The 17133-nt window shown below is 28.7% G+C and overlaps 1 protein-coding gene across 1 annotated transcript in view; it reads left to right on the top strand.

Annotated features, from left to right (window-relative positions):
• Tmem131 (Transmembrane protein 131) overlaps positions 1-17133 on the top strand; it is a gene marked incomplete at its 5' end in the record, with an annotated part of 83144 nt that overhangs the window by 16991 nt on the left and 49020 nt on the right. Inside the window, 5 exon segments of the mRNA XM_067049771.1 lie at positions 2583-2836; positions 6134-6310; positions 9269-9499; positions 14274-14468; positions 14705-14915. Coding sequence (XP_066905872.1) covers positions 2583-2836; positions 6134-6310; positions 9269-9499; positions 14274-14468; positions 14705-14915 — 1068 coding nt within the window.

Genomic DNA, 17133 nt, shown 5'->3' with positions numbered 1-17133 from the left:
TGGTTTATATATATATATAATTTATCTGTATTTTTTAAAATTTATATATAGAGCTGGTTCTCGTACTTATGTCAGGTCCCTTTCCTATGAAAATGAAAATTGACAAATTCGTTAAGTTTAGTCCTTCAGCAAAAATGTAATCTTATATAAAATTCATATAAAAAGCACTTCTCATTTCATTTAGCAGTATCTTTAAATATTGTTTAAACTCTAGTTCTTGGTAAACTTATTTTTTTTCCATTTTCAGTTTTCTATGAACCTCTGTCACTTTATTTCATTGCTTTATTTTTCTCTTCCAAGCCATTTTCAAGAAACTCTATTGCACATTTCCATTTTTAAAATAACTGCACTTTTAACAAGAGCTGATAGAAACTGAAGGAATAACATTACAAATTAAGAAAAGAAAGAGATTCATTGAAGTATTTTTGTATTAAATGCATGTGATGTTCACTCATATCAGATTTCATTGTTTCTGGGAAAGTACTAATTGAACTCATGTCTGTTTCGGATTATCAAACACTTTTCCTTTATTAACAGTACCTATAGCTGATGTTACTTCTTCTTGCTTATTATCTCTTATTGCTTCAAGACTTCTATTATGATTCTCTACATCTTGTGTAATGTCATCACAGATCTTTTCTAAGGACTATAGACTCTCAGAACTTTGAATTGCCTCAATGCATTTCTGAAGTCTCCGTAAGAAAATGAAAGAAAGGTTGTAATTTCCGTAAGAAAAGTTGTAATTTCCCTAAAAGAGAAAACCTTTAATTATATGTTTCATGAAGTTAGATGAAATGAATTAGCACCACTGTAAAGTATTTTTTTTTATTTATTTATTTGTTGATATTTACAACTGTATAAAAAAAAATACAACCAGTAAATTTGATCTACTGTAAAGTAAGCCATCGATATGCTTGATTTAAGTTGAGGTATTACAGTGTAAAAGGCTTTGTTAACACTAATGGTATGAGTATCTGTTTAATGCATCACTTCATTAGTGTATGTTACTACAGAACCCAAGTGCTGAAAGCTGTCAGCTTTTCAAAATTTCTGTTTTCTTTATACTAATTTGATTGTACAAATCTTCTCACATTATATTATATAGAATATAATTCTATATTTTCCTTGTTAAATACAAGTCCCATCTTTTCCACTTTGATTGAAACTTGACCAAGCGAGTCTTTAGAATTCATTCCTGTGATTTTTGAGAATGGTGACTGTAATTAGCACAGTATTTTAAGTAATTTAATTATTGTTAACTGTAATAAGTAATTATTACTGTAATTTAAGACCTGTTAGTCATCAGCAGTGTTTGTTGATGGATCTTTTTTGGATTTTCAAACCCTGAAGCAATGAATAGGAATATGTTGGAAGTAACTAAATTTCCACAAATGCTATGCATTCTAAATGATGAGAAATTATTGTTGCTAGTTGCCTCTTTGATTTGTGTAAACACAATATCATATTGTACTAATTATCAACTCACCTCACAGTTACTGTTTTAAAACTGAGCACCATTGTTATAATTGCTGCCTTGTTACAAATCAAACTTTTTTTCTGTTAAATTCAGTATATTTCCCTATTTCTAAACAAGAAATTATTTATAAGAAATTGTCTCAAGACCATGATTTAGTTGATTACATCACTTGACATATTTTGAAAAAATTATTTCCTATTGTTTTTAGTCTTCATAGATAGACGTTGGTTAAAAAATGTTTTAAGAAATTGACTCCTTTACTTTGTTCTCTGAATAACTAAAAATATTTTCTCATTTCAAAATAAACTTTACTGAAGCTCAAAAAACCCTAACTTTCACTAAATGTTTTTTTTTTCAGCTTATTTACTCAATAATTATTACTTGTTTGATACAAGTAGTCTAATCAAATTTGAAGAGTCTAGTGGAAAAGTAATGGGATTTCATTTTTTAAGATTTGGAGTAAATTTAAATTTCCATAACTATAGTCTTTTTCTGAATAGTTTTCATGATCATTATAACCCATTTTAAACCCAGGAATAATAAAAATATCATGTCAACAAGTTTTTGTAAAAGTGAATGGATGAGAAACCTTAAAACTCAAATTTTCTTTGGTTGAGCGGAAGTCTAATCGTTGTCCCATTGTGAAACCTGTTTTCAAAGATTTTCAGTGGATCCTAATTGTTTTTACCCTATGCTGTTTTGTATGTTGTTGCTCAACTGCACTAGTGAACAGATGCTGCTGAAATCTCAATTCTGAAAATATATGGAACCTCATTATTTTTCTACTGGACCCCTCCTGTATATTAATCTAAATGCACTTGAGTATAAATTACACTTATTATGTATGTGTCAGTTAACCCCTTTCTAAAATAAATTGTTGTTTTTTATATTTTTATTCATTAAATATTTTCTTGTAAGATATATTTACTAATTATTGTAGTAGAACAGGAAATAATAGTAATCCTAAAGTAATTTTGAATGGATCAATTAATACAAAGTTGTCATTGGTTTTCTCGTGGATATTTTATTGTTTCAAAACTCTGTGCATCTGATATATTATTTTAAAAACTAAATTTTAGATGGATTTTATTACTTTTCATTTTAGGGAAATCTGTTCATAGTACTGGTTTAATATCAGGTAAAATCATTGTCAAAAGCAATTATAGTGGCCAAAAGCTGATCATTTCTTACAAAGCGCATGTACTCAATGGAGGATTAGAGTATAATTGTAGCCAAGCTAAATTTAAGCTGGATGAAAGAGAAAAACAAGTACGACCAATATCTATAAAGAATAATTTTGAAGTACCTATTGCGATTACTAATGTTTCCCTTCATCATTCAGCAGCACCCTATTTTGAGGTAAAGTAGAAAGATTTATTTTGAGTTTTTTTTTTTTTAAATGTTGTTAAAAGTATTATTTATTAAATAATAAATTAAATTATTTATACTCACACTGTATTTGCAGATACATTTAAAACCTTTTAGATTTACTTGGTTTTTGAAAGTTTTAATTTAGAATTAATTTAGTGACATCAATTTTTTTTTTACTTGAAGAGAATGGAGTTATGAAATATAATAATTTAAGTTATATTCTTATATTGATGAAGAAACTAATTTTATATTTGACCTTCGTTTGTTATTAATTGAAAATATATTTAGTTATCTTTTCTTCCACCGAACATTGTACTTCACAAACTGAAAAATATACAAATGCTGAGTAAGTGATGTACAAGTTCTGCTTTCATTTTATTTATTTATTTTTTGAATAAACTTTGATTCATCTTTCATTTCTTGTTTTAACCTCCTATCTTTAAATGCAGTTGAACCTTGCTAATCCAACTCTCCAAGTCTGACCCACTGGGTAATCTGTTGATTTCATGGTCACATTGAGCACTCAATTTCTGTAACCCCAATCAACCAAAAAATAAATAAAAATAAAATTGATGAGTTTTTAAGAATCAATTTTTTACTTTTTAAAATTTCATCTTTACATAGATTTAGAGTTTTCCAAGAATTATACATAAATAAACTCCATAATATAACATATTATATTTGGTGTACCTTCATAGTTGTTTATTTTGTGCCAGATTTTTGATATTCTGCATTGTTTTACTAACTTCAGTCAGAAAAGCGCTTCCTTACAGTATAAATAATAGAAAAACTGCTAGTTTTCATTGTTACAGTTATATCTACGTAGTTAATTTGTTTTTTTTTAAAAAGTGGAGCAAAGTTCATAAGTATGTAGGAATAAGAATTAATAGCTGGTGCAATTTAAGACTGACATTATTGAGGAAAAGAACCTCTAAACAAATGTAAGAGTAAAATAAAATAAAAAAATGTTTGGAAATTTCCTGAAAAAGAGTGTTTTTTTGTTTTCAAATTTAATAAACATTTTCTCTTGAAATGAAATATATAAAAAAATAAATTTTCATTCAATATTTATCTTTACCAAAATTAGTCCAAATTAGGTATATATTTTTTTAATTGATTTGAAATTACTATAGTCAATAGTCAAAACATCTGGGACTTATGACCAAAAATGAGGAAAGATTTACTGGAGCAAAGTATCTCCAATTTTTAGTGCAAAAAGGTATCCACAATCTCATTTTTGGAAGTTTCAATTAAGAAAGAGATTAATAATTAAAACTAATACATGCTTCTTAATCACAGATAAAATGTGTACAACTTTATGATTACACTTACCTTTAAAATTTTTGAAGAAGCTATCAAGCAATAAAAGTTTAATTAAGGTATATTTTACTGAAAAAGAAAGAAAAATACCAGAAAACCTATGATTATTTTTTAATTGAACTTTGTAACCATCCAACTCCATAAACTCTTGATTTGTAACTTTCCACCATGTATCATTCATATAATCATAAATTCATATCCTATCTTAGCTTTCCTTCTAAGTAATAAGAAACAATGCTAAGTCCTCAACACCTATCAGGTGATCTTCTGCAAGGTTCCTGCCTTTCTTTTACCCTATTTAACATATATATACCTTAGACCTTCCCTCACACCCATCTGTTGAAAAATTACTCATTGCTGATGACATGTGCATTGTCATATAGAATAGATACAATAGTGAACAGTTTACGGGCTCTTTTTAAAAAATTTAGCATTTATTTTTACAAATGGAAGATTAAAGTTAACAAAAAAACGCAAGTTATTGTATTCCTAAAAATGAGACCATCCATAAATCAAAATATAGTTAATAATTGTACCACAATCCAGGTTTAGAAATGAACAAATCTTCAATGTTCTCCATGCCCATGCAAAACAAATGCAATATAGCATTTATCTGCAAGATAGCCCCAAATTTTAACATAAATTCTAAATTTAAAAAAAAAAATTAATCCTGTTCAAAACAGTGATACGCCCAACAATGACCTATCTTGCTCCTGTCTGGAGCTGTACATGTGACTCAAATTAAAGAAAACTATAGATCTTTCAAGATATATGTATGAAAATAGTAAACAACTATCCTTCCTATACCAGAATTTCAAATATGTTGTCTGACTTGCAGGTTCCAATGATTAAAGAGTACACATACTTACTGACTCAAAACTTTTTCTCTCTTACTATCATTTCTGAAAACCTCTTTATATAAAAAATAGGAGACTACAACAAAACATCACTAAAATGATACTCCACAAACGGACCAAACATATATTATTAAACCAAAATAAATAAAACTTGATACACGAATTGTATCTATAAAATTTGTTCATTGGATATATTTTATTTTTTAACAAAGTGTATCATTGTTCATTTATAATTTATTAATTATTTATAATTTATTTTGGATTACTTTATCTTTTATTAATTTGTTTATTTTATTTTCATTTTTTAAATATTTTATTGTGTAGGTTTTTGTTAAATTTTCCTACTGTTTTAAAACTATAAGTATGTAAAAAACAAAGGAAAAGGAAATTCAAACATTTTTGTGAAAATGTTACATGTAATAGGTAATTGCACCTCACAATGTCTTATGTATCAATTATAGCCTTGTGGCAAATAGTATATAATAATTAATAAAGAACACCTATGTTAATTTCCAATTGTAATAAAAAATATACGCATATCCAGAAAAATTCAAATTAAATTAATATATATTATATTCATAATCTATAACAATATAATAAAAATAAATTCAAACTTACATAAATTCTTGATTCAGTAAATCATTTAATAATATCCATAACAATCCAGTATGACCATTATGTAATTTAAAATATTAGTTCATACTTGCCTGTAAAAACAGGCAGTGATAGTTCATCATTTTTACTTTGCCCCTCCTCTTACCAAAATATAATGGATAAGCTTTTTTTTAAAAAAAAAAAAATGTTAACTATCAAAATACCAGAGGTCTCAAAGTTCAGGAAGGATTTTTTCTATTTTTCCTTCACATATTTTTGTTTTGTATGATTACTATATATCATATTTTCACTTGACACAAATGGAAAAATTGTTAAAAATAATTATATGCATAACCTTAGATTTATTCTTTAGGTGGAGCATAAGCCTTAATCTGCTTTCGCTGACACAACCCTTAAAAACTTTTTTCTTTGCATTAGGATGATTTTGGAATTGATTTTTCTAAAATAAAATCCTCACAGTCATATCTAAAGAGATGTGATATTTTTATTTCAGATCATCAATTTTAATTTAACAGTAATTATGCCTGGAGCAACTAAAGATATTGGTTTGGTATCTTTGCAAGAAGAAGTTTTTATATCTCAAATAAAAATTGATTCTGCCCTAGAAGTTTCAACAAATGCTTCAACAATTACTATACCATTAGTTACCTACAATGGCAAATTAAAAAAGGTAGGAACATTTTTGACATTATTAATATTACTTATGAATATATTTATGAAAAAATAATAATAGTAAATATAAAGAAATTGGATAATAAATACATTATGTAGCTATTATTTTTAATTATAAGAAGGTTTCAATTTTGCATGTTATACACTAGATAAACTTACTCATATCTGTAAATTTATCATTCCTAGAATTGGTGAAGCTAAAAAAAGTGGGTCAATCTAATTTTAGAACTATTTTCAATCCCATCAATCGGGTATATTTGTTGGCTTTCTAATATGAATGTTTCACCTTTGTCGTGGTGGTTATGTTAGATGGTTCTGACTCCAATTTAAGATGTGAGGTGCTCTATACCCAGAGGCCTTGACAATGCATGTTCATACAGGTTAGATTGCTGGTTAAGAGATGAATGGTCAGGGTGAGTCTTAAGGGTGCGAGCCATAAGTCCTCCAAGGATGAAAACTTCACTCTGCAGGGTACGAGTCTGCAGTCACGAAGGGAAATGTAAGTCCTGACAAGTATAAGCCACAGGTCCTTATGATAGGATTAAAAGTGTAGGAAAGAGAAGGTGACCATCAGGAACTAGCATGAAATAAAACGCATCAGATACGTCAACAAATAGGTGGAAGAAAATACTGAATTCAGTTTTTCTATTTGCTATGTCCCAAGAGGTACTGGTACACCAGTAGTCCTGAGGTAATGATTCTGCTAAGAATGCAAAGGCCGATGAGAGGCAAAGCCTGTAAGAAATGGCTTTACAGTGACTTAGTATATTCTTTTGTTTATTTTTAATTATTAAAATAATTTATTTACAATTCAATCAATAAATCAATATAATACAGTATCTGAACAAGCATGGGTGGTGCTCTCTGGTGGGAAGCGATGAAGGAGTTAGTTCTAGTGGGAAGCGATGGTGATACTAGTTCATCAGCTCTCGCTCATAGGTAGCATTGCTACACCTTCATTTACTTATTCATTAATTTGCTCTTTTTCCCTTATTATGATTGTCCAGATTATTCAGTCTACATCCATTACCTTCTATTTTTATGTATAATAAGAATACTTTTCCCTTTAGTCTTGGGAATAGCATTTTAACAAAAAATACCTCTGCAAATGTCTTGGTTTGTGTGGTGTGAAATGATCTGGAGATGCTAGTACAGGCCATTTTTAGGAATCCATTATTTCTCTCCACCTCTTACTATTGGATTATTGGATTTTGATAGGTAAAATGTTACTTACGGCTGCGATACCTGGGTTCTAACAGGACCCTAGAAAGCAGAATCGAGAGATTTGAAAAGGAAAGTCCTCCGTACAGTTACAGAAGCGATCTGGGGTCAGAGCCTTAACAAATAGAGAAAAACTAACAGTTAACTGCTTGGTGGGACTGGTTTGTCAATATCATTACATGAAGGTTAAGATGGGCAGATCATGTGGCTCAAAGCAATCCATCAGGACGCCTCTACTCAATAATCAATGCCAGTATTGTTGGCAAGAAACCACGTGGGAGGCTGAAAACCAGATGGATAAATACAATCAACAAAGATGTGAAATAGTTGAATGCAGCAAACTGAAAAGCAGCAGCCAAGACAGGCAGGCATGGAGGAGGCTGGTTTGGGTAGCCAAAGATCTACAAGGTCTGTAGAGCCACCAAAAAAAAGAGTATATAAAATGTCTTATTTTTAGTTTTAAACTCTTAATCATACAATTCTTCTATCTTATTAAAAGACAGCAGTTACCATCATTCAGTTTTTGTCATGTTCGCACATTTCACAGTTCAAAATAGTTCCTAAAACCAATAAACATGTTTTGATGCTTTTATCCAAGTATATCAATAAACTTATCATCATATATAAATATCTGCAAAGACCTGAGATTGAAAAGTAGCAACCTCTAATCATTTTAGAATGTTGTCCATTACTAGGCACTAGAACAGCAGTGAAAGGTAGTTTCCAATAAATGCTCATGTCTAAAGTCTAATGCGTTCCAGTTTGAACAAATCTAACCCATCATTCTTCCGTTATGGAAGCAAATATGTCTGTTAAGGATCTAGAATCTGCCTCTGACCTAACTTTGTTGAATGCCCCTTTATTGCATATTGCCTTCACCAACTTTCAAAATTGTCCTCTTTCTACCTGTGCTGGTCAAATCATTCACAAACCCCTGACTTGTTTCCTGATTGTTTTTAAATGTCATAAATTCTGGTTCATTCCACTCCATAAAACTCAGCCAAATCACCAAACTTTTTACCCGTTTCCAGATTTGTGATAATTTCTCCTTTTTTTCCAGAGTTAATGTTTTGTGTGTTCATTTTCCACTTCCAGCGGATTAGGATATAGTTAAACTTCAAGTACAAAAAATAAATAAAAGAAAACAAAAAACGATAGAGTAATAAAAATGTATTTTTTGTGTGGAGAGTAATAATTCACACATAGCAAATTATTAGAAATTAGAGTATAACTTTTCATCTCCCTCACACACTTCCATATTAGGCAACTTGAAAATTTAATGTTTCAACAAGTACAGTGCCATATTGGATTACTGGATGTGTTGGACGATAGAAACGTTAACACTAAGCAATCCGCACCAATTTAGTTCTAACTTTACTATGTAACCAGTCCTTTTTTTCTTTCTTTTTTTTAAATGAAAACTACGCCCGTAGCCCATGAACCAGAATTCAAATTACCAAAATTATGCTTTAACATAACTCCTCTGTTTAAAATATAAAAAAAAAAAAATAAACCATATAGTGATGCATGACACCCACATGTTGTCACCAGCTGTTTGAGTATATCTTGAGTGTGACTACATGTTGTCACCAGTAACTAGCGTTTGGTTTGCAGGTGACAACACATAGGTGTCACTGGACATGAAAATGTTAATTATATAAATACCTCCATAATTAATTCATTTAGTTTAGTTCTTACTGATGTTTAGTTGTTTTTTTTTACTTATTGTTTTTAGGTTATTACCTGGAATTTGAATGCAACATACATTAATTTAGGAACAGTGGGTATCGGAAGTACAAAGCAGTTCAATTTTGGTTTACTAAATGAAAATCCAGTAGGTGTAAATATTAGAAATGTTTATGTCAATATATCACAAGCTGTTATTGGAATTGTGAACATTGAAAAGGGAAATGTTTCTGAAGCTTTGTTAGCTGTTGTGTCTGAATATGAAAACATTCCAATGAAAGTAAGTAAATTCTAATATTTGTATATTGTTAATCTAATATTGGTACTTAAGTATTACCCTATAGGTCATATGATCTGTTGTGGATTATAACCAGTGCCTGAATTTTATACAGTAAAAACCTGGATATTATGCCATATAATATGCAGTAAAAAAGTATAAAGTATGCTGCTAAAATGTCCGAATGTCAATTAAATTTCAAATATCACAAATAACTAATTGAACTAACTTCTTATCTATTATTTCTATATATTATATAAATTAACCCTTAATTTTCTTCCTGAATTTCAAAAGATCCTCTCTTATTTCATTTCTTATTTCCTGTTTCATTTCACCTATTGACTCATTAGTTTTGTTTGGCTCGAATTATATTTTGCCAATTGTTTCATTAGTTTTATTTACCTCCCATTCCATTTCACCCATTGTCTTACTAATTTTATCTATCCCTGCCACAAGTGTTGTCATTTCTAAAGGATTAACTATATATATCACTATGGTTTGTACATTCACAGCATTGATTAATTTCATTTTTATTTTCAATTTGACATAACAGACAAGTCTTTCTCCCAATTTCCAAATTGGCATATCCTTACTGCCAGAGGTTATGTTCTACCTTATTACATTGAAATGTTTTTTGTTTATCCCCTACCTGATCATTTCTGACAGGCAGTTGGGGGAGGATTGAGTTTTCATTCCATGGTATCACCACAAATTAAAAGTCAACCCGCCCAGGCCAGAATCAAACTGGTCCCATTGCGGACATAAGGTTGCTGAGGTGATGCCTCAATTTCCTACAATAGCCTTTATTGTTGAAACTGATTTATCTATCCATAGGTAGACTCACTGGGTAAGCTTTTTTTAAATTTATTACGAATTAAACAGTAAAGGCAAAGTATTTTCCCACGTATATTTAACTCAATATATATTCATTACACTTTGTAATTAACAAATAAAGATGAATTATAAATTATCTCCTTTACCCTTCCTTGTAAATCTACCGACTGCCCTACAGTATCTTTTAATAATGTTGCTCTTACCCCTTTCGAACAGATCTGCTACCTTGGACTGAAACTGGACAAACCTGGAATCCTCACACAAGACTGAAAACACAGGAAACTGCATGTCAATTCTGACTATTACAGCACTTACTAAACTAACAATCTAAACTTCTAATCCATTATAAAAAACTGATCTACATGACTGTAATTAGGCCAATCTGAACATACAGAGTTGAGCTTTGGAACTGCACTAAACCTTTGAATTCCTCTTGTATCCAATCCTTACAATCCAAAATCCACAATTCTGCTTAATTTGCCACAAATAAAATCATCCATAAGGACCTTAAAGTTCATATGTAACCTACTTACCCCAAACCAGATTTCAATCCTTCCATTATTAACTCCCTAGCCACCCTAACCAACTAGTTTCTAACCATAGTTCCTTTTCCATTTCTCCATAAACCTCCAAGTACCTGAGAAGAAGATGGGCTCGAGATCTTTTAATGTAGAAATATTATTGGAGTGCTACCAATAGGTAGTCTCTCTACTTGCCTGTATCACTCAATTATGATCTTAGAGCAAATTTACCAGATGTATTTTTGTGTAAATACAGTTGTAAATATCATGAAATAAAACAATATATATGTTTAAATTATAAAAACAATAAGAATTATACATCCCATAATGATTGTACTAGTATTCCTAATTTCAGTTCTGTCCAAATTATAATTTAAATTATAATATTTACTTTAATTAGTTATTTTAAGTAACTATGTTTAATTCTCATTCAAAATATTCTGGAGCTGGCCACTAATATCTAGTACGACCATCCTCTTCTTTTTTATTGTCTTTGTTTTGATTATAATTTACCCTAAATTATTAATTATTTTAATTTAATTTAGCTCGCTTTTCTAGTAGAATTGGTTTTGGAAAGGTGAGATTTAAATTTTAAGTCATTTTCTTTAACACTTATATTCTTAAAGGAGGAGGTGTTTTAAATAGAAATGATAATATCTAATTTACCTGATGTATTATACCTTAGAACAGAATTGGAATACATGAATATATCATTCTATATGAACCATTTAAAAAACAAGTTAAATCAACCAGTGAACTCTTTGTCAATATTCAATGAAAAGTAAGGTTTAATATATTTTCTTCTAAACAATTATAATTCAATAATTATATCTTATATTTATTATGAGATGGCTGATATAGGTATATTATTACAGTTTAAAAAAATATATATATGTCATAATAATATATATTGATGGTTAAGAAGATAATATGAATTCGTTTTTCAAAACTAACTATATCAAAACAATACTAACTTATGATTAGTAACAAAAGAAAAACACTAATAGAAATTGTATTTAAAAAGGATAACTAATTGATAATATTAAAAAAGTTTATATTTTTACTTAAAACATTGTTGTAAATAAAGGTTTTGTCAATTTCAATTTAAATCTATTTAAATATGCTGGTTACACTATCTTTACATTGATTCAATGGTTCAAAACTTTCTTCTAATAGTAAACTTGTTTCCTGTAATCATTTACATTTGTGTTTAGTTGGCCAAAAAACTAAGATGGGGGTTCATGAAAGTGAGATTATTGCTTACTATTGTACTTTTTATTATTTCATGCACCTTTATATGATTTGGGGCCTATTTATATCTATTTCAAAACTAAGATTCAAAATTTGTAGAAAGCTTTACATTTATTTTATCCGTTTCAAATAATAATACATATTATCACTTGTAAAGAATGTAAGAGACAAATATAAATTGAAACTGAGTATACTTATTAAAAGGAACTACAATGGTAAATTAAAAACCAAGAAATGAAAAATTTCATATTCCAAGAAGTTAATTATTGAAGATGGACTCATTTTGTTGATTTCTTATTCCTTAGTGCCTTGAAAATGTGGAATCGCATCTTCATTTTTATTTTTTTTGCTCCATTGAAATCATCCAAATATATTATATTTATTTATCACCAAATATGCATAATAAAATTTCGTTTATTGCATACATTGATTTGTAAAGATAATTGGTACAAGATAATTAAATGCATGTAAGGCCTAAATTGGTACAAAAACAAATCAGTTTTTTGATGCCAGGTTATAACTTGTAACAACAAAACACATGGTCGACAGGATAGTAAGTACCTTATTATTTTATTGTAAGGATTTAGAAATAAAGTTTACTAGTGTGTTTAATCAATATAGCTTAAAACATTATTAATACTTGATAACAGAACAGTCAATTGTTAGATTTTTTAGAGTTGTTACTAAATATATTATTTTTACTGTAATTTTCTTTGAAAAATATTTTCTCTATTCCTTGTCATATTTCTTGGAAAATGTGTTTACAATATGCTCATTAGTTAATTGTTTTTAATATTAATTACTCATATCTGGAGCATTATTGTTCTAAATGGTATATGAATATTTTTAATCAATTTATGAGAAATGAACAAATGAATTAACTCCTTTAATGCCTCAGTAGGATATAAAATGCCCTTGGCTCAGATACTATTTGCCTAATAATATCCACTAGTTTAGATATTATCCTGAATGCATTGCTGGTCACTGTTCCTATGCACTTGAGTGTATTTTAGCTTGGTTTTATTGAAATTAGTGAACTACTTTGATTTCCTAATTTCTCACAACTGTGACCCTAAAGCACATATTCTAAAGCGATCAAAGTGTGATTAAATGTCTATAGTTATGTGAAGTGCTGTATAATTACAATAACAGTAGTGTTGATTTTTTAATTGATTTTGAATTCAACCCAAAGTTGTGAGAATTTTTTATATATTTAATGATATTAAAAAAATTCACTTATTTTGATTGACTTCTTACATCATTATAGCTTTACTCACATCATAGTCAACTTCTTCTGAAGTAGGTTTCCTTTTAAGTAGAGGCTGTTAATGCTTTATTTTAAAGCTATACATTTATAATTAAATAAAACAGTGAGAGAGATAAGGTAATATATTTTTCTAGCTGGTTACTGTTCTTTTGACAGAAATAATCACTCTAAGCATAGTTCTTAGACCTATAAATATTTTGAGGATTTTTATCATTTATATGTCAATTCTTTTCCTTTTAGTATTTTTTATTTAGTAGAATACTGATATTAGTTGTTAATATTCATATAATAATGTGTTAATTATTACATAATATCACATAGCTATATGATATTAATTGTATATTGTTAATATTGATCAATTAAATAATCAACAAATATATCATACATTTCACCTTTCCTTGAGGTCTATCCTTCAGCCATCTTAGTGGTCTTGTCCTTGAAAGACACTAATTTGCATCTTTATCTAATTTTATTAAAGAGCCACGGTTTGTAAACCCCTAGTCTATATGAAACTACTTACTTGTTTTTTAGTTCTAACTCCTTGAGCTCCCTAACCTATCTTTTTGTTTTTACTTGAACGATCATTAGTAATGATCAATTAAATGGTAAACAAACATTTCAAACATCGCAGTCATTTCCACCATGTTTGTTAACTTTTTATTTTATTTTTATAATTCATACTAATGTACAGATAGCTTTTGAATGAATAAACTTTAGTGCAATCTACATTCAGCTCCTGTATAAGAAATCTTAAATAATATTCAACTTAAGATTGATTTTGTAAATAAAAATTGCAAAATTGAATTTAATACATTTTTGGAGCAATTGAGAATACCAAATTAATTAACTAAATACTTTAATTAATTATACTTCGCTTTTAACTTATATTTAATATTTATTTTAGGATGTATACCTTGAAACTGGATATTACTGCATTGTGACCGTTAAATTTCCGGGAGGTCAAGACATTGGAGAAGTTTTTGGACAAATAACTATTACTACAGAATTTGAAACAATAGAACTTTCTGTAAAATTTAAGGTTGATTATGGAAGCCTTGAAATTATCACTGATCCTGTAAAATTTAACAATTGCTTTCCTGTGAGTAATTCTTAAATTATTTTTGGTACTCAATAATACAGAGACACATTGAATGAAATAAATGTCCTAATATTATTGATTGTCGCAGATGGATATTTTTTAGATCTATCCCAAAAACTTAATTTTGTTTGGCATTCTAACCGTTTTTATGAGACATTATGATTTAATAACTTTTCTTTTTCATCTATATGTTTTTATTTTAGTTTTCTCTAATGTGTACACCTCATTCATTTCAGAGTGCCATATGCAGTGCAGAACTTATTGTTGAATCACGATTTACAGTTGGAATGGCAGTTACTGGTCTAATGAGTATCCCTGAGCATTCGAGGCTTGGCTTCCTTCCAGCATCCTCTACTCATATATTGCCATTTACTCGGACCTTTCTTGGTTATGTAACTTGGAACATGACTGGAAATGATTACTTATCATTTATAGCCAATTCATCTGGTAATTTATTGTGAAAATTCATTTTATTTGGTTAATAATAATGATAATACTTGGCAAACCCAGAGGTTTGATACTGACACAGCCAGAGAGCGTTTACATCTCTCCACTAAAGCTCTTGAAACCCAAATATACATATCTGTACTTAGCACTATCCCAAACTCCCGATAAGTTGAGCACTGATTACTTTTTCTGTGGTTTATTATTCTGTAACATTAATAATTTTTACAAAATAAGACAATTATATCTATCCAGTAGATTAGTTGAATAGCTATATAAAGACTCCAGTTAGCACATCTTTCTTTGTATCAAATACTTTATGCGATACTTCAATTCCTAAAACCTTCAGGCACTGTTTCCCCTTAATATAAATGGCCAGCTTTCAGATCCAAGAAAACAGAAGGAAGTGTAATATTCTTGTAAATACTTGCTTTCAGTTTCTAGGCAGTATATCGGCTTCGTAATAATAAATAATGAGTACTTTTTGCTTTTAATCATGATTTTATTTTATTTTCATTTTTTTTTTTTTTAGTTTAAAGTATTAGCCTGGGAGAAGCCAGCATATAAAAAGTTCAGTTATTAACATGAAGCTAAATCGTTTTGGAGAGCTTTATCATATCAAGAATAGACTTTATTTGAAATATTTATTCCAGTACTTAAATACCAAATATCATTTTTGAAATCACAATTTTAATAAGATAAAATGTATTATTAATATCATTCATTTTAGTTATTGTTTTTTAATTAGCAACAAAGGGTGGCACTCTGGCGGATCTTTAGATTAATTGGTGATTTTGTCATTTAGGAATAGGGTGCACATTTAACTTAAAATATTTTCTATAAACATTAATTAATTAATATGGTTTGCTTTATTCATTTTTATATTTTAACCTGATTTGTAAACAGTGTCTATTTAGGCTGTGTTTCATTTTATAACTTATGTATTTTAGTTAACAATTCTAAATTAACAGTATGGTCTAGTGCTATATTTAGCACTTTTACTTAAAGTCTGTACTGATTGAATGATATTCATTGTTTATAGCTTAGCTGAGAACTTTTTTTCTATAGCTGTATTTTTTTTTTATTTATTTATTTTTTTTTTTTAGTGAAATCACCTTAGCTAGACTACCCCTATTTAATGTTCACTATGAACTTTATTGAAACTCTATGAAACATCGCATCAGAGATTAAACGGAATGTTACTCTCCCACTATTCTGTTTATTGATGAACACTTCCGTTCTGCTCATTTTTCATAATAAATTTATTGTTTCACTTTTTCTCTTGCTTGCTTAGGTCACTGACCAATTTTTATTTTTCAACTTCAAACAGGATTTTTGCTCAATGGGAACAGGTTATTATCATTATTTTTAATTATTTATTATTTATATAATTTTATATTTAATTATTTATTTTTTAATTAATTATTTAAATTGTTGTACAACAATTTGTTATTACTAATTAATTATTGAATCGAATAATTAATATGGGTAGTTGACAATGACAGTTTCTTAATTTAATAGAAGTTGTATGTTTCTTAAAATCATGGTAAAACTAATGGAAAACCTTTGAATTTTAAATTTTTTATCGAGGAACTATGTTTCATCATTTATTAATCTATCTGTCAGTTAAATGATCTAATCTCCTCTTAATCACTCAACTGTTCATGTAATTTATTGAAATGATTTCTATTTACTTCAACTCTATTCCCTTTTTCTCCCTAGAACTTTTATTTGTTAATTCTCCCCATAATTTATGTTTTCTAAATATCTAATGCTTTTTCCTTCATGATAATAATAATAATGGTGTTTTCCTATAGCATCCCTCCCCCCTGTGCTCATTCTGTTGTTATTTCCATGACAGGATCTTAATACTTTAACCTCTGAAAATACTAATTCTTGTATTGATTTTCCATTAAACTCTTTAGAATCAATTTTTTTCTACTTCCTTGATAGTGGAATGCCTCTCTTTAAAACTCCTTACTTGCCTTAATCATCAGACATCTCTAATGTACTTCTGGATTATCCTTGATCCCCTTAACTAACCCTGAAACCTGAGAGTTGATGATAAGAGTTGATACTGTTAGGAGGCTTTTGTATTAGTAACCTTGATGTATTAGTATTCCCATATTTATCATTTCCCAAGACTAACTTTTATTTTGCTGACTCCTCCCTCTTCAAAAATATCTCTATTCACTCCAATCATTGAAACCACTATTTTTTA

Source organism: Halyomorpha halys, unplaced genomic scaffold (assembly GCF_000696795.3).
Source record: "Halyomorpha halys isolate HHAL.00 unplaced genomic scaffold, Hhal_1.1 Scaffold1312.1, whole genome shotgun sequence".
Taxonomy (NCBI): Eukaryota; Metazoa; Arthropoda; class Insecta; order Hemiptera; family Pentatomidae; genus Halyomorpha; species Halyomorpha halys.
The sequence above is the reverse complement of the archived record's forward strand: the minus strand, read 5'-3'. Positions and strand labels throughout refer to the sequence as shown.